At 39.2% G+C, this 16,703-nt stretch overlaps 1 protein-coding gene across 1 annotated transcript; it reads left to right on the top strand.

The window, feature by feature from the left end:
• The first annotated feature begins 2,308 nt into the window (after window positions 1–2,308).
• Window positions 2,309–16,394, top strand: LOX (lysyl oxidase). The gene is made up of 7 exons (XM_054489132.2): window positions 2,309–3,481; window positions 3,835–3,943; window positions 5,304–5,441; window positions 6,674–6,830; window positions 10,278–10,373; window positions 10,699–10,814; window positions 14,149–16,394. The coding sequence occupies exons 1-7, from the start codon at window positions 2,851–2,853 to the stop codon at window positions 14,153–14,155; spliced, it is 1,254 nt and encodes a 417-aa protein (XP_054345107.1). The 5' UTR covers window positions 2,309–2,850; the 3' UTR covers window positions 14,156–16,394.
• The last annotated feature ends 309 nt before the right edge of the window (window positions 16,395–16,703 follow it).

The following is a 16,703-nucleotide window of genomic DNA, read 5'->3' as shown; positions in this document are numbered from 1 at the left end:
AATTACACTCTTTCGCTTCCTGCTTCTCCTGTAATTTGGCCTGTCCATTGAAATTATAATCTATACACCTGTTTCTTCTTTTTCACTCCATCTTTCTTAGTGGGTTTGGAGGAGTTGAGTAGTTTAATTTTAAGCACTGCAGCAAGTCTGTAAAATGACAGCTAGGGATGTCTCTGACCCTTATAGGGAGAGTGAGATGTCACTGTTGACTTGCCATCAGTGGGAATTGCACTTGAATGTTCATCTTCAAGTGCAAATTATCATGTAAGTAATAGATTTGCCAACCCATTGGCAGGCTTCCATGTGATATTTCCCTGTGACCAAGGATGCTGTGCGGTCATGGGCAGGGGAAATCTAACTTGATTCAAACTGAACCAAACCCATCACCCTGAACTGAGAATCATGTGAACTGATTAGCTGACAGAAGCAGCCACACACCCTGCTCAGTGTCAGTCAGCCTTCTTAGGTGGAAAACAACAGAAATTGACTCTGACCATGTTTAGTCACAAAGGAATGTATGGGGGAAGGTGGGGGGGGGGGTTGGGGAATAAGAAAGAAAGAAGGAAATGCTGAAGAACCAGGTCTCAGAATGTACTCGCCTAAAGTAGCTTGGGGGGCGGGGCGGGGGATGGATCCCTGTAGCAAGACATAATGGGCACTTTTTTGTTTGTTTGCTTGTTTTTTAGATGGAGTCTCACTCTGTTGCCCAAGTTGGAGTGCAGTGGTGGATCTCCGCTCACTGTAACCTCTGCCTCCTGGGCTCAAGCAATTCTCCGGGCTCAAGCAATTCTCCAGCCTCAGCCTCCAGAGTAGTTTGGGATTACAGACATGCGCCACCACGCCCGGCTAATTTTTTGTTTGCTTGTTTGTTTGTATTTTTAGTAAAGACGGGGTTTTGCCATGTTGGCCAGGCCGGTCTCGAACTCCTGACCTCCAATGATAATGATCCGCCCGCCTTGGCCTCCCAAAGTGCTAGGATTACAGGTGTGAGCCACTGCTCCAGGCCTGGGCACTTTCTTTAGTAGTTTGAGGAGCAACATTTTTGACAGTGTCCTTCTGCTCAAGATTCAAATCCCAGATAAAATTAAACCATCTAGAGGGATGGCTTGATTAGCCAAACCTGGATCTCATGACCACTTCTTGAAGTGGGTAAGTCTCATAAATGCTCAGTCCTTCCACTATGCAACTGAGTGGGGTGGGTGGGAAGCCCTCAAAGGAAAATCCGGTTGTTCTTACTAGAAAGAAAAGGAAAATAGATGTGAGGCAGTCAAAATCAACAGAGGTCCACCACACCAACAAAATGTGGTGATTAAACATGGAGAGACAGAGACTAACAGAGGTACGTGAATATTGAAGTATGTCTGGACAACAGCCCAATGATGAGACCAATAAAATGGTTACCAAAATCTGGTTTTGAGTAGTAGTGTTAAATCAGACCATTTAGTAACCATTTTTTGTTGCAAGGTTTCTAGCACTGCCCAAACCCTGAGTGGTATATGGATAACTGGTCCATTATGTATCTCTTTCCAGTCAGCATAATTTATCCCCCACCTATATCCTCTTCTGACCACTCCTACTTCCTTCTCTTTTTCAAAATCTAAACTCTAAGGCTGTTTCTTCAGCAACTTCTTTGTTTAGATTGGAAGATAAATCAAACAGCATGCGATGTTTTACTGACTTTCAGTATTTAACAGAGGTGATTTAATTTTTTTTTAAATCCAAAGTCAAACTTCTTTATAAGATGAAGGAGAAAAATGTCTTATAAAATGCATATGTGAAGATGCCTTCTGACTGCTTTCTCATGCAGACTTGTTCTAGTCTTTAATCAATCTTCCTTGTAGACACTGTGGAGATGAAAGATGGTTCTCCACTTCTACTGAAAGTACAAATCAGGCCGGCATTTTGAAAAAGAGACAGGTTTATTAATCGCTGCAGCGTTAGCTGGCTTTGTTCCCTGTACAATTTCACTTTTGGTTATTAAAATATTCACTGTAGGAAATAAATTTGTAACCCATTTCTCATATTACCTACACACAGAAAAACAAAATTTGATATCCTGGGGTTTATTTGCTGAGGGCGCTTCCCATAAAAGCGAGTGAGTGTGCGCTGGGAAATGTGTCTGGTTAACTCTTTTATGGATAAACTTTAGTCACAATCTTCCCCCGCCCCCCTCTCGCCCCCAGCACCCTCCCAACCACCCGACTTCCCGCCTCTCAAGGGCTGGTGACCTAATAGCATTTTTCTTCGTGCATATTTTGGCGTCGCCCCATGGCCTGGCTGCCTTCGCCTGTCTGACTTTTTTGAAATTCCTGCATGTTCGCCCCAGATTAAGCCAGTGTGTCTCAGGATGTGTGTTCCGTTTTGTTCTTTCCCCTTAACGCTCCCTGTGCAACGTGTCTGGGGGGAGGAGGGCAGGGAGGGGAGAGAGGGAGGGGCAGAGGCGAGGAGCTGTCCGCCTTGCACGTTTCCAATCGCATTACGTGAACAAATAGCTGAGGGGCGGCCGGGCCAGAACGGCTTGTGTAACTTTGCAAACGTGCCAGAAAGTTTAAAATCTCTCCTCCTTCCTTCACTCCAGACACTGCCCGCTCTCCGGGACTGCCGCGCCGCTTCCCGTTGCCTTCCAGAACTGAGAAAAGGGAAAGGGAAGGGTGCCACGTCCGAGCAGCTGCCTTGACTGGGGAAGGGTCTGAATCCCACCCTTGGCATTGCTTGGTGGAGACTGAGATACCCGTGCTCCGCTCGCCTCCTTGGTTGAAGATTTCTCCCTCCCTCACGTGATTTGAGCCCCGTTTTTATTTTCTCTGAGCCACGTCCTCCTCGAGCGGGGTCAATCTGGCAAAAGGAGTGATGCGCTTCGCCTGGACCGTGCTCCTGCTCGGGCCTTTGCAGCTCTGCGCGCTAGTGCACTGCGCCCCGCCCGCCGCCGGCCAACAGCAGCCCCAGCGCGAGCCGCCGGCGGCTCCGGGCGCCTGGCGCCAGCAGATCCAATGGGAGAACAACGGGCAGGTGTTCAGCTTGCTGAGCCTGGGCTCACAGTACCAGCCTCAGCGCCGCCGGGACCCGGGCGCCGCCGTCCCTGGTGCAGCCAACGCCTCCGCCCAGCAGCCCCGCACTCCGATCCTGCTGATCCGCGACAACCGCACCGCCGCGGCGCGAGCGCGGACGGCCGGCTCATCTGGAGTCACCGCCGGCCGCCCCAGGCCCACCGCCCGCCACTGGTTCCAAGCTGGCTACTCGACATCTACAGCCCGCGAAGCTGGCGCCTCGCACGCGGAGAACCAGACAGCGCTGGGAGATGTCCCTGCGCTCAGTAACCTGCAGCCGCCCAGCCGCGTGGACGGCATGGTGGGCGACGACCCGTACAACCCCTACAAGTACTCTGACGACAACCCTTATTACAACTACTACGATACTTATGAAAGGCCCAGACCTGGGGGCAGGTACCGGCCCGGATACGGCACTGGCTACTTCCAGTACGGTAAGTACCCCCAAGTCCGCTGGAAGCACGCGTGCACCTGGTCCCCAGCTGTGTGGCTTCTCGACGTGGCTGCCTGGGCGCGGCGGGCCCCGGTCCTCGCAGATCCGATCCCTCCCCCACGCGCCTGCAGTGGCAGCCCTGGAATCTAGTGCAAACCGCGCGTCTGGCCCCTCCTGCTTCCTTTTCACATTGCTTTGCAGTCCCGGGCGTCCCCAGTTCTCTTGCTGCGCTCCGCTCCACTCTGCAGTCCCGGTGGGCGAAGGGTGAGGAGTAAGGGACCTAGAGGGGTAGGGAGTTGGAGCGGGGGGCGCCGGGTTGTTTCACTGCTGCGCCCGTCGCCTGCTGACGTTTAGGTCTCCCAGACCTGGTGGCCGACCCCTACTACATCCAGGCGTCCACGTACGTGCAGAAGATGTCCATGTACAACCTGAGATGCGCGGCGGAGGAAAACTGTCTGGCCAGGTACGGGCTGAGATGTCTGAGGCCCCGCTCCCCGGTCTTCCTTCAGGGGGCGCTCTGGTGCCTGGTTCTGACTGCTACTGTTTCGCGCAGACAAGTGTTAGGAAGTGGGACAAGAGCTGGGAAGTGGGACGTGACCTCCTGGGCATGCTGATCTGGACGGAGAGTTAATATTTTGAAGATTTCTGTGGGTTCAGTCTCAAACTGCAGCACGAATCAGACAGGTGGAGGAAACCCTTATCCTGGAGACTGAAAGTCTCATGCTCTTTTTCCAAGATACTTAAACTTGGGAGTCAATTGTTCCAATCACTTTTTATAAAACAACTACACAGTAATTCAAAAAATTTATTGTAATTGAAGGGTGTGTTAATACCCCCTTAGAAGACTGGGGGCAAATTTGCCATCGTAGCCTCATTGGTAAAGACTAAGTTTTCCTCTTTTGTTTGAGACCACGATGAACTTGGTTGTTTTGGTATTACTTCAGCCAGAATAAGACCGTGAGCAAGAGCTTTGTTTTTCTACTATTCTAAAATAAAATAGTAACTCTGGGATTGGGGTTCTCTGAATTTACTGCTGGGAAACAGCAGAGGGAGCAAAAGATGTTTTAATAAAAATTTAATAAAAAATTTAAAGTGTAAAATAAGGTCATCAATACCCTCTGAACATACAGACACACTAAATATATTAGTAGGAACACAGTGATCTTTATTTGTACATTTCTTCCACTTTGACCCTTCATAATTGTCAGGCTAAAGGAAGTGAAGAAATCCAAGCTCATTTTCATTCCTGAGTCTTGCATCACTTACACCACTGAAATCCTTATGATGTTTTTACAGTACTGCCATTGTTTTGGGATAGTGAAGTTACAAAATTATTAATTTAAATCTGGGTATGCTCTTTTAGAGTTATTTCCTCAGGTGCAGCTTATTAACTATTTTAAAAGTTTTGTTAAATTTGAAGTTTGTAATAAACATCTATGAATTATTTTTTTAATTGGGGGATTATTTCCACTTCAGTTTCACTCATTCATATGATCAAACTTGAATTGATTCTAAACTTTACTTCTGACATTTAGATTTTTAATGCTTATTATGTTTTTACTGTTAAGATCTGTGGATTTCCATAGTTGTTATTCATTCACTTATTCACCAAATATTCATTGAGCTCCTACTACTCCAAGACTGTTCTAGGAGCTTCGGATTCAGCAATGAACAAAATAAACAAAATGCCCTAGACTCTTGGAACTGATAGTCTAGTTGGGGAAGGAGGATTGTCACTACTATATAATGGAGCTTTTATTTGTAGTTTTGTCTTTAGTTAATATTCCATGAATATAATAATTTTTCTTTTTTCAAAATCACAGTACAGCATACAGGGCAGATGTCAGAGATTATGATCACAGGGTGCTGCTCAGATTTCCCCAAAGAGTGAAGAACCAAGGGACATCAGATTTCTTACCCAGCCGACCAAGATATTCCTGGGAATGGCACAGTTGTCATCAGTAAGTAAATGGGCCTCCTGGGTACTTTTGGGTTGCTTTTCTTTTTTCGGGTGATTTTTGATATCACAAATGCAAGTCTTATTTCTTACCTAAAGGAAGAAAGTTGCTATTACTTATATTTAGAATTTTTCTGTATGTAATTTCACATAACCCATCTACTACAAGATCCTGTTATCTTTTGAAGTGGAAAATCTGAAGCCCAGCTTATTAAAGCTGTTGATAGGATACAGCAATTGACTTCAATAAAATTTACTCCAATGAATTACAGATAGGATTTCTTTAAAAGTCTATTACAGCCAAGATCATCTACAGTTAGTTAGCATTAAATAGCATTTCATAAAGACCACACGTTTTTTATCACAAGCATTCAGAAACCATTCTCAAAGAAAGATGTACATGATACACCCCATCAGCTCAGAAGGACCTTCTTCCATCTTTTAAAAGACCTGTATCAAGCCCAAGGTGGTTGCCTGTTCTATACTAAATTTAAGGATTTTCGCATAAGGTAATTCTATCATTTGCCTTAGTAACTTGCCTAGGTGTTTATTTTCAGGAAATCCTCATGTGTGGCCTTAAACTTACTTCCTGAGATCCAAGCCAGTCCTCATTGTTTTTTCCTTATGTGGGAATATGAACAGCTCAGCACCTTCCGTTTAATGAAATAACAAAAGTAGATATGTCACTTAATTTCCTGATAAAATAGGAATACTTTATTTCTAAATAAAAGTGTGTACTATTTAAATAATAATGGTGGATAAAACATGCCATGAGTTCTCCCTTGCTTTTCACTAATGATTTTAAATATGTGAGAACTCAATTTTTTAAAATCTCATAGAAACCTTGAAAAAGTCATGTGCTGCTTTTTGGAATGAAACATCAGCAGTGGCACCAAGGGGAATACACTAGAGAACACATGGCAAGTTTCACTTAAGCACAGATAATTTATTGTCCATTTCTATTTAATATTCAAAGACAAAATGGGGTACAATAAGATAGAAAAATACTGAACTAAGTCTTTTGTCCTAGTAGCGAAGTTATACCTTACAATTTTGATAGATTTATGTCCTGGGGGAAAAAAAAACCCTAGCGTGAATCTCTCTTTTAGAAGATAAATTTGGTCTCAATTTTAATGTGAAAACAAATGTGTGAAGCCATGGGGGAAGTCATTTAATATCTTCATTGCTTTCTCTGTATGTAACTGACCACCATCTTTTTGTTTTGTGGGACATTAGACATTACCACAGTATGGATGAGTTTAGCCACTATGACCTGCTTGATGCCAATACCCAGAGAAGAGTGGCTGAAGGCCACAAAGCAAGTTTCTGTCTTGAAGACACATCCTGTGACTATGGCTACCACAGGCGATTTGCATGTACTGCACACACACAGGTATGCTGGCACCCTGAAATCCAGAACCTCAAGTCTCAGAGAGAAACAGGTCATCTACCGTTAGTTAGCATTAAATAGCATTTCATAAAGAACACACATTTTTATCAAAAGGATACAGAGACTGTTCTCAAAGAAAACTGTAGATGATATACCCCATGAGTCTAGTATTTTCTTTCCTCTCACCTCTCTTTTATAAAGCATTCAATTTGAGGTCCATGTTGTCAAGATGGAAAATAATTGGGAAAAGGCAAATGATGGCTTGATGATCCAAATTACTTTTGAAGTATTTCCAGTTATGCATGTAGCCCCTATTCATGATCACAGGTCAGTGTGGGTCCTTGTTACATTCCGCAATGAAGAACAAAAATTTACTCTCTGAAAAAGTCTGAATGGTTGACAACACATGCACCCATTCTGTATTCCTTAACTGGCTTAGTAAATAACTGTAAAAAAAGATATCTCAGTTTTTTCACCTGGGAAACCATTCCTTCCTTCTGTTTTATGCTGAAAATAGAATAGTGGTTGGAGTTAGCAAATGGAGGAGAAATAAGTTTCTTTAAAAGCACTTTAAAAAGTTGTCTCTTTTAATAATGCAAGTAAGAGCAGAAGGACACCATTTCTTTCTCCACACACATATATATTTAAATCTACAGTATAATTGATGTCAGATGTTGTTTGGATGGATTTTTTTAAAGTAGTGCTGAACTAAGCAGTTTGTATGTTTTATCATTGGAAAATGCGTGTCAGTTAAAAGCTATGTCAGTATTTCCATATGAAACCCTAATTTGTAAAAGGACATTATAATTTGACTCCCGCCCAGATCTTGGCAAGGGGTAGTGAATGTACATAACTGAGGGTATGAAGGGATCAGAAGTTGGCATCTTGGGAAGCAAATTCCAGGGCTGTGGCAGGAAGCTGTTTGGTGACCTAAATGTTACCATTGCTTTTTTCTCTGAGCTTAGAACATCATAGCAATTGGAGGGGGAAAGGTTAACTTCTACATGCCCCAGGACAGTACTTACTTAAGAAAGAGGAGATGTAACTTACCCACACATTATTCATGTGTGCATATAGAGATTCCCTTTTCAGTGATCTGCAAGTCCTGTGCAAGGGACCTAGAGTTTATTTGCCCCATTTACAAAAAGAGGCACTCTGGACAGCTCACTCTGAAATATTTGAAGCCGGGATTGTAGACATTATAACACTTCTGGTTCCCCCCCTTCTTTGGGGTGACCTCATTTCATTTTATATGGTAGCTTTCTTGTTAATCATCTTCCATATATGTTCTTTTTAACCATTATTCACCAAATCTTGCATTGAGTGATTTATATATTTGTTTTTTTCATTAGACTAATGTGTTTTTCAAATGGACTTCATTTAAAGGAAAAAATAATCTCTCAATCACCCAATGATGACTCAGATTAGTTTATTGTAATGCTGCTTAAATGTATTCAAGCATAAAACTAGGTATAACTTCTTTAGATTTATACTTTTACATATTAATAACTCCTGTGTTCTGAGACAAAAATTTACATATTAAATATATACAAAACTAAAACAGTTGCATTCACCTTATTAATTTAATGTAACAGATAGTATGTATTGCTAAAACTCAAATTGCTGATTTAGAGAGCCTCAGCTAACATTCTACATTTAATCTGTTTTTATATTTTGACTTTGCCTACATGAAGTGCCTATTTGCCTTAGTAACTCTAGTTTTTGTTTGCTTGTGCAAATAATCAAAGCTTATACTTAAGTTCTGCCAGCTGATGAATTCTAGAGTGCCAATTTCAGCATTTTTAAAGCTCTTTTGTCTACTCGAAGGCAAGATAAGCATTGAAGCATCATTTAAACCCATCTTAAATGAAAATCTAATCCAATGAATCTTTTACAATGTCATGAACATTGTGGTAGCAGGAGAAGTAATAGCTAGCACTTATTGAGTATGTATTATAGGCCAGAATCAGAATTGTATGCTGGAATCAGACCAAAAATTCTTCATTTTATATTTACTACTCAACATACTGTTAAGTGATGTATGGATCAAGGTAGGAATCTAGATAATAACAACAGAATATGAGTCTCACTGCTGTGACACTGACCCTTCTGAGTTTGGCCTGTCTGTGCTATTGTGTGCTCTATGACAGCACAGTTCTCCCCTGCTCTTCCCAAATCAAGCTACAGCTAAACCAGCATTGGTAGAGCATGCTAAGGGGATTTTATTGTCTCTTGGTTGACCAAAGTGATCTTAAACAGCAAAGCAATATTGGTTGCTAGAATTGAATGGCAGTATTGAGTTAAAATGAATCTAGCATGTACTTTTCATTTAAATTACTATTGGAATAAAAATATGTTAAAACTTTTTGTGAAGAACTAATGGAATCAAGAATATACCTACAGACTCCAATCTGAGGAAACTTCTCTAGACTATAACATTCTTAAAAGCAAGGACTGTATTTGTTATATTTTTCTCCTCCCAGCCTGTAGAAGGCACTCATTTACTTATTGATGTGAATATTTTAGCAAGTGGAGTGATGTGGCATTCATCAATTTAGTCAGGCATTTACCCCTTCAACAAAATATGTCATATTTCAGTGACTGTATGAGAGAGAGTATAGTGGGGTAGTTAAGAACAGGGACTCTGGACCTTGATTACCTAAACTCAAAACCAGCTTAGCCACTTACTAGCTGGATACTCTTGGGTAAGTTATTCGATCTTAGTGTGCCTCAGTTTTCTCATCTATAAAATGGAGATAATAATAGCACCTCATGTAGTTGCGAAAATTGAATTTTTATATATATATATATACACACATACATATATATATAGTGTGTATATATATATAAATGTTTACAATTGTTCCTGCCACATACTATTTAATAAATGTTAGTTATTCAAAGATACAACATAAACTCCACCCTTAGGGAACTTGCAGCCTCTGGTTAGCTATATTCTTACATAACATGATTATAATGCAGAGCAAAAAGGGATAAACACTATAAAAGCTATCCACAATAAAAAGTATCATGGATGTTCAAAGCACAAGAAGGTAATTTCCAAAAGGGGAAACTGGGGAGGATTTCACTGAGAAGAGGACATTTGAGCTAAGTTAATTATTATGTGGCCTTTATTCCTGAACTGTTAAAATTCTAGAACTTTGGTAGAGGCCTATTTTGTTCCTTCAGATTGCATTTGTTTCTGGTGATATATGACACTTTTAAGAAGTGAGGTGTACTACTACTTATATTAGTCCTGTATCTTTTTTAGCTGGAGGTGCTATAAGGCTGAGTAATAAATACTTCTCAAGGGAGATGAAATATAAGTATAGTTTTATGTCAGACTCTTGTAAGTACTAACTTAAAATTTAATTTGCAAATAATAGCATATTATTTAGCATAGTCTGACCATATACCATCATTTTAAATTTTTTATTTTGTTTATTTTAGGGATTGAGTCCTGGCTGTTATGATACCTATGGTGCAGACATAGACTGCCAGTGGATTGATATTACAGATGTAAAACCTGGAAACTATATCCTAAAGGTAAAGACCTTTGAAAATATATCATATATTGATATTGCAGATCAATAGGCCCTCTTCTCTGGATTCAAATGTTAAATAATCATGGTATTGGAAGCAATTATACATCCTCAAACTATTTATAAACAATATAATCTAACCTAATCTGTCTTATTTTAAAGAACTTCAGGGGAAAATATGCAGTCTCTTTCCATAACGTCTCCAGAGTTTAACCACTTACTTAAGTTAAAATCCCTTCCCTGCTTGGTTTAGCTAAGTCCTCATTAACAATTTCCTTATTGTAGCCCTATGGAAAAAGAAATACTGAGGAACTCTTTGTGTTGCCCAGGTCAGTGTAAACCCCAGCTACCTGGTTCCTGAATCTGACTATACCAACAATGTTGTGCGCTGTGACATTCGCTACACAGGACATCATGCGTATGCCTCAGGCTGCACAATTTCACCGTAAGTGTTATTTGCTTAGCTAAGTAATTGTTGTCACAAATAATTTTTGTTCATGCCAAACATTATGCATAGAATGTATCTGTTTCTACTACTACAGCAGCTTTCTTGTAAGCAGACTGAAGGCAGAAAATGGTATGCAGTCTGATTTTATTTTTTTAAATAATGGAAGGCAAAGGAGAATGTACTAAGGTTTTTAGTTTTCAGGAGAAGCTTAGTTTTCAGGGGAAGACGTAAACAGACCACAGTGTTTACCCAGAAGGCATTTGTGAAGGCCCAATATATCAAATTGCTCAATATGTAGAGTGGGTGAGCTTGTAGAAGCCCCAGTAGTTGCTTCTTGCCCCTTCCTCACAGTTCCTGAAAGAATTGCTAGGGTTCTTCAAAGTACATTTTGAAAACCACTGCCATAAAGTAAGCAACTAAAGAGTTCAGCTCCCCCTGGTCTGTACAAATCAAGATGTCATATATTTGAGTTCTAGAACCATTGATACTAGGAAAATACTCTGCAAAAGATTGAGGTGTGTGGAAGTTTCTTCATAATATTCCTACTCCTGAGACTCTTCTTTGAATGAAATATTGGAAGATACCTATTCACAGGGAGGTGCTTGGATGAAAATAATGAAAGAAAGTTGGGTAGGTTTGACTGCATGCCTGTCTGTCCTGCCCCATCTCCAGCACTACCTCCCCAAGTGTTGCTAGGTGCTAGATTATAATTACATATGCCACTTGAGTTATGCCTTCCCAACAATGAGAATACTATTTCCATTGGAATGATACTCAACACTCATCAGCTTTGCTTTGTCACTGGAGAACCACCAGTGCCACTGGATCATACAGACAGGTATAGCAGAGCTATACTAGAAACTCATAATTAATAGAAATTTCTGCCTGATACAAATACCCAGGACTTTATACATAAAGAAGCAGAGACTGTGCTTTACAAGTGTTGTCACAACATTAGAGATAAATGAAGCCTGTGATAGCAAAAGGATAGCACTGAAAAAATAGAGTCACATACATTCTTCTGAACATGCCCACAGCACAGAAAACCTGGCAGGTTTTATGGCCTATATTGTGTGGAGTTGGTTATAGTATAACCCCCGCCCCCCACCGCCAGAACACCATTATAATTTAAGCTAAAATAATTTGCACTTAAATAAACAGATTAGTTAATTTTTTCTTAATTTTTATAATTCCTTAATTTATTCATCCATTCTCCATTTATTTATTCATTTGCACTCTCATTTTTGTACTGTTTGTTGATGCCCTGAACTAGATATTACTGAATAACGCAAACATAAATAGGACTACTAATCTCTATACTGCTGTAGCCTTATTACACTATTTTCAGTTAATTACTTATGCATTTCTTTGTTTAATGTCTGTCTCCTGCTCTACTCAGTGATGGCTGTGATTTAGTCTCTTGTCCACTGTTGTATACCCATTGTCAGGTACAGGTCTGCCACCTTGCAGCCTCTCACTCACCGCTTAATGAATTTCTTTCTCAAATAATCTGAGTAAAGGCATTTTGAGTAGGGGAAGTGAGAGAATTTCACATATAACTGTAATAGAGATACAATATGAGAAGCTTCATGAGGGGTAAAATAAAATGTGGTGGGATCAGAAGGACCTTTGCTATAAGTTTGGTAACTCCCAACTATGTCTTACTGACTTCCCACTAGAAATAGGTCTGGAGAGGTCTGTTGCATAGAATGTCTCTTGCTTTTAATCAGTAGAATCCACTGAATTGGGTATTGCTAGATATTTAGAAGAAATAAAAATTGTTGTATTGCTCCAGCAATATGACTGTACAAGAGGGATTCCTGATGTGGTCACTCATATAGAGTTGATTTTTTTTTTTTTTTTTTTTTTTTTACTAGTTATTACTGACTGTAACAAACTTCAAGAGTGGTTGAAGCTGGAATGTTTATAACTAATATAGATCAGATGAAAATATGAAAAAGTGAAATTACTCATAATTAGTGATCATAATAAAATATCATACTTATTCTGAGTGGAAATATTGGGGAAAGTATAGAATATTTGAGAAAAAAAACCCCACACCTTCAGGATAATAATTCTTGCTTCTTATATTTTGACTTTCACATCAGGCCTCCCTTCCTAGGAATCAGAGTTCAGAGAGAGGAGAGGTCTCTTTGGGCTGAGTTTCAGGAGTGACTTTAGGATACATTTGAATTGAGCCTTGAAGTCTGAGGAATGCACTGGGGAGCATTAAGGAAAGGAAGCCCAGGGCAAGTCAACGTCACAGGCAACTTGCATGGCAGGAGGAAACTGCAGGGCATGTTTGGAAAAACAAGTCTTCTAGTTTGGCTAAAGCATACATTTTGTGGAGTTACGAGTTGGACAAAAAGGATGGAAAAGTAAGTTGGGGCCAGATGGAAGAGAGCCCTGAAGAGCAGGCTAAAATTTATTCTGGAGGCAGTGGGAAGCTGAAGCTTTTTGAGCAGGAAGTGTAACTTGCCTAAGGCCATCAGGTCAGTCTGGTGGCTGTGTAAGCAGCAGTGAGTGTGACTCTGAAGATTCACAGACTCTGAAGACTCTGATATCATTTATCAGTTCACGGATTGCTTTTCCTGCCAGATATTTAAGAGCATTCTGTTGATGTGTAAAAGCCACCCAGTAAATAGGTGAATAGGTGTGTGCTGTTAATGTACCCTCTCTCCTTAATTTTCCTCATTGAAACAAAATGTATGGACCAGGTGACTCTGAGGCTCCTTTCAGTTATAAGATACTATGTAAGTTTTTTTTTTTCTCCTCACAGAATTTACAGAATTTGTTTGGAAATTGATAGTTTATGATTTGAATAAGTGAATTTTTACTTCCTTACATGAAGATCTATGGTCACATTTAAAGATAGTAATATTTGATTGATTAGCTTTGGTCCAGTTTCTGCCTATTAATGTATTATTCTACATCCAAAGCCATGCTGGAGAAGGACTAATTCAAGATGGAGCAGAGGCCTTGACTCTGCTTCTTGGTGGACATGCCAACCTTGTTCCATGGAATGAATTCCCCTGGTCAGGGATGCTGGTCCCAGAAGTCCTGCTGTACTCTTGAGTGTTTCAGAAGTGGTTTCTTTGCTTCTAAATGTGAAGAGTGTAGGCATCGGGCATCTCTGCTGTTGACATAGTCACTTTCTTCAAACCATTATTAAAATGATATACTACTGCATAATTTCACAACATGATTGCTGCTTAGGTGGAGGGAAACTGTTGCATAAGGTTTTTAAAAGGTTGACTTTAAATTTGTCTGTTGTACTCATTCATTATATTATCAGGTTAACAATTTGTCTTATTTTGTCTTCTTAACCTAGGTATTAGAAGGCAAAGCAAAACTCCCAATGGATAAATCAGTGCCTGGTGTTCTGAAGTGGGAAAAAATAGATTAACTTCAGTAGGATTTATGTATTTTGAAAAACAGAACAGAAAACAACAAAAGAATTTTTGTTTGGACTGTTTTCAATAACAAAGCACATAACTGGATTTTGAACGCTTAAGTCATCATTACTTGGGAAATTTTTAATGTTTATTATTTACATCACTTTGTGAATTAACACAGTGTTTCAATTCTGTAATTACATATTTGACTCTTTCAAAGAAATCCAAATTTCTCATGTTCCTTTTGAAATTATAGTGCAAAATGGTCAGTATTATCTAAATGAATGAGCCAAAATGACTTTGAACTGAAACTTTTCTAAAGTGCTGGAACTTTAGTGAAACATAATAATAATGGGTTTATATATGTCATAGCATAGATGAATTTAGAAACAATGCTCCTACTGTTTAAATACATATGGACACATCTGGTGCTGAGAAAGAAACAAACACATTACCATTGGTGTCAAGAAATATTACTATATAGCAGAGAAATGGCAATACATGTACTCAGATAGTTACATCCCTATATAAAAATTATGTTTACATTTAAAAAATAAGTACATAACTTTCTTTCTTTCAAGTGCACAATTTCATTTTGACTTGAGTCAAGTTTTGTTTTGGAACAAATTAAGTAAGGGAGCTACCCAATCCTGTCTGATATTTCTTGAGGCTGCCCTCTATCATTTTATCTTTCCCATGGGCAGAGATGTTGTAAGTGGGATTCTTAATATCACCATTCTTGGGACTGGTATACGTAAGGCAGCCGTAAAACTGGGAAGACATTTTGATGACTGATATGATACATCCAGAGATAAAATGCATTTAAACATATTAAAGTATTTGCCAAAGATACAATTTTCTTGCTGACATAAAAATCATACAAACAAGTCCCCCCCAAACCACAACTGTCTCTCAAATAACTTAAAAAAATTGAAAAACATTTTAGGATTTTTCAAGTTTTCTAGATTTTAAAAAGATGTTCAGCTATTAGAGGAATGCTAAAAATTTTATATTATCTAGAACACAGGAACATCATCCTGGGTTATTCAGGAATCAGTCACACATGTGTGTGTGTCGGAGGTATAGTCTAAATTAGCAAAGCACATAGTATTACATACTTGAGGGGTTGGTGAACAAAGGAAAAATATACTTTCTGCAAAACCAAGGACTGTGCTGCGTAATGAGACAGCTGTGATTTCATTTGAAACTGTGAAACCATGTGCCATAATAGAATTTTGAGAATTTCGCTTTTACCTAAATTCAAGAAAATGAAATTACACTTTTAAGTTAGTGGTGCTTAAGCAGAATTTTTCCTACATTAACCAGTATTAAAATCTCAAGTAAGATTTTCCAGTGCCAGAACATGTTAGGTGGAATTTTAAAAGTGCCTCGGCATCCTGTATTACATGTCATAGAATTGTAAAGTCAACATCAATTACTAGTAATCATTCTGCACTCACTGGGTGCATAGCATGGTTAGAGGGGCTAGAGATGGACAGTCATCAACTGGCGGATATAGCGGTACATATTATCCTTAGCCACCAAGGCACAAGCTTACCAGTAGACAATACAGACAGAGCTTTTGTTGAGCTGTAACTGAGCTATGGAATAGCTTCTTTGATGTACCTCTTTGCCTTAAATTGCTTTTTAGTTCTAAGATTGTAGAATGATCCTTTCAAATTGTAATCTTTTCTAATAGAGATATTTTAATATACTTGCTTTCTTAAAAAACAAAAAAACTACTGTCAGTATTAATACTGAGCCAGACTGGCATCTACAGATTTCAGATCTATCATTTTATTGATTCTTAATCTTGTATTAAAAACTAGGCAATATCATCATGGATATATAGGAGAAGACACATTTACAGTCATTCATTGGGCCTTTTATCTGTCTGTCCATCCATCATCATTTGAGGGCCTAATATATGCCAAGTACTCACATGTTATGCATTGAGACATAAAAAAGACTGTATATAACCTCAATAAGTATTAAGAATCCCATTATTACCCATAAGGTTCATCTTATTTCATTTTTAGGGAATAAAATTACATGTCTATAAAATTTCAATTTTAAGCACTATTGTTTTTCATGACCATAATTTATTTTTAAAAATAAATTAAAGGTTAATTATACGCATGTATGTATTTCTAATAATTAAAAATGTGTTCAATCCCTGAAATGTCTGCCTTTTAAATATAACACCTACTATTTGGTTAATTTTGATGATTTTTTTTTCAATTAGAAAGCTAAAAATACTACTTTATTCCTTATATGAACATTCATCCCCCTCCTGGCACCTCTAAACACACCCAAATAACTCACAAGTACTGATTCAACACTCAGTATTTCTGAACTTCTTTGAACTATTTTGAACTTTGAATCTCTTCTCTGAATAACTGCCGAAACTCAAAGATAATGATTAGTTGATGAAGGTTATCAATTAATAAAATAACACAGACCAGTCTTACCAAACTCTAAATACATTTAA

Source organism: Pongo pygmaeus, chromosome 4, assembly GCF_028885625.2.
Source record: "Pongo pygmaeus isolate AG05252 chromosome 4, NHGRI_mPonPyg2-v2.0_pri, whole genome shotgun sequence".
NCBI classification, from domain to species: Eukaryota; Metazoa; Chordata; class Mammalia; order Primates; family Hominidae; genus Pongo; species Pongo pygmaeus.
This window is presented reverse-complemented; position numbering and strand designations above follow the sequence as displayed.

Bases quoted from the DNA above. Each gene is read 5' to 3' on its own strand.
- LOX (XM_054489132.2), top strand. From the start codon at position 2,851: ATGCGCTTCGCCTGGACCGTGCTCCTGCTCGGGCCTTTGCAGCTCTGC. The intron at 3,944-5,303 runs GTACGGGCTGAG...TCAAAATCACAG, and splicing joins GAGGAAAACTGTCTGGCCAG to TACAGCATACAGGGCAGATG. The intron at 5,442-6,673 runs GTAAGTAAATGG...GTGGGACATTAG, and splicing joins GAATGGCACAGTTGTCATCA to ACATTACCACAGTATGGATG.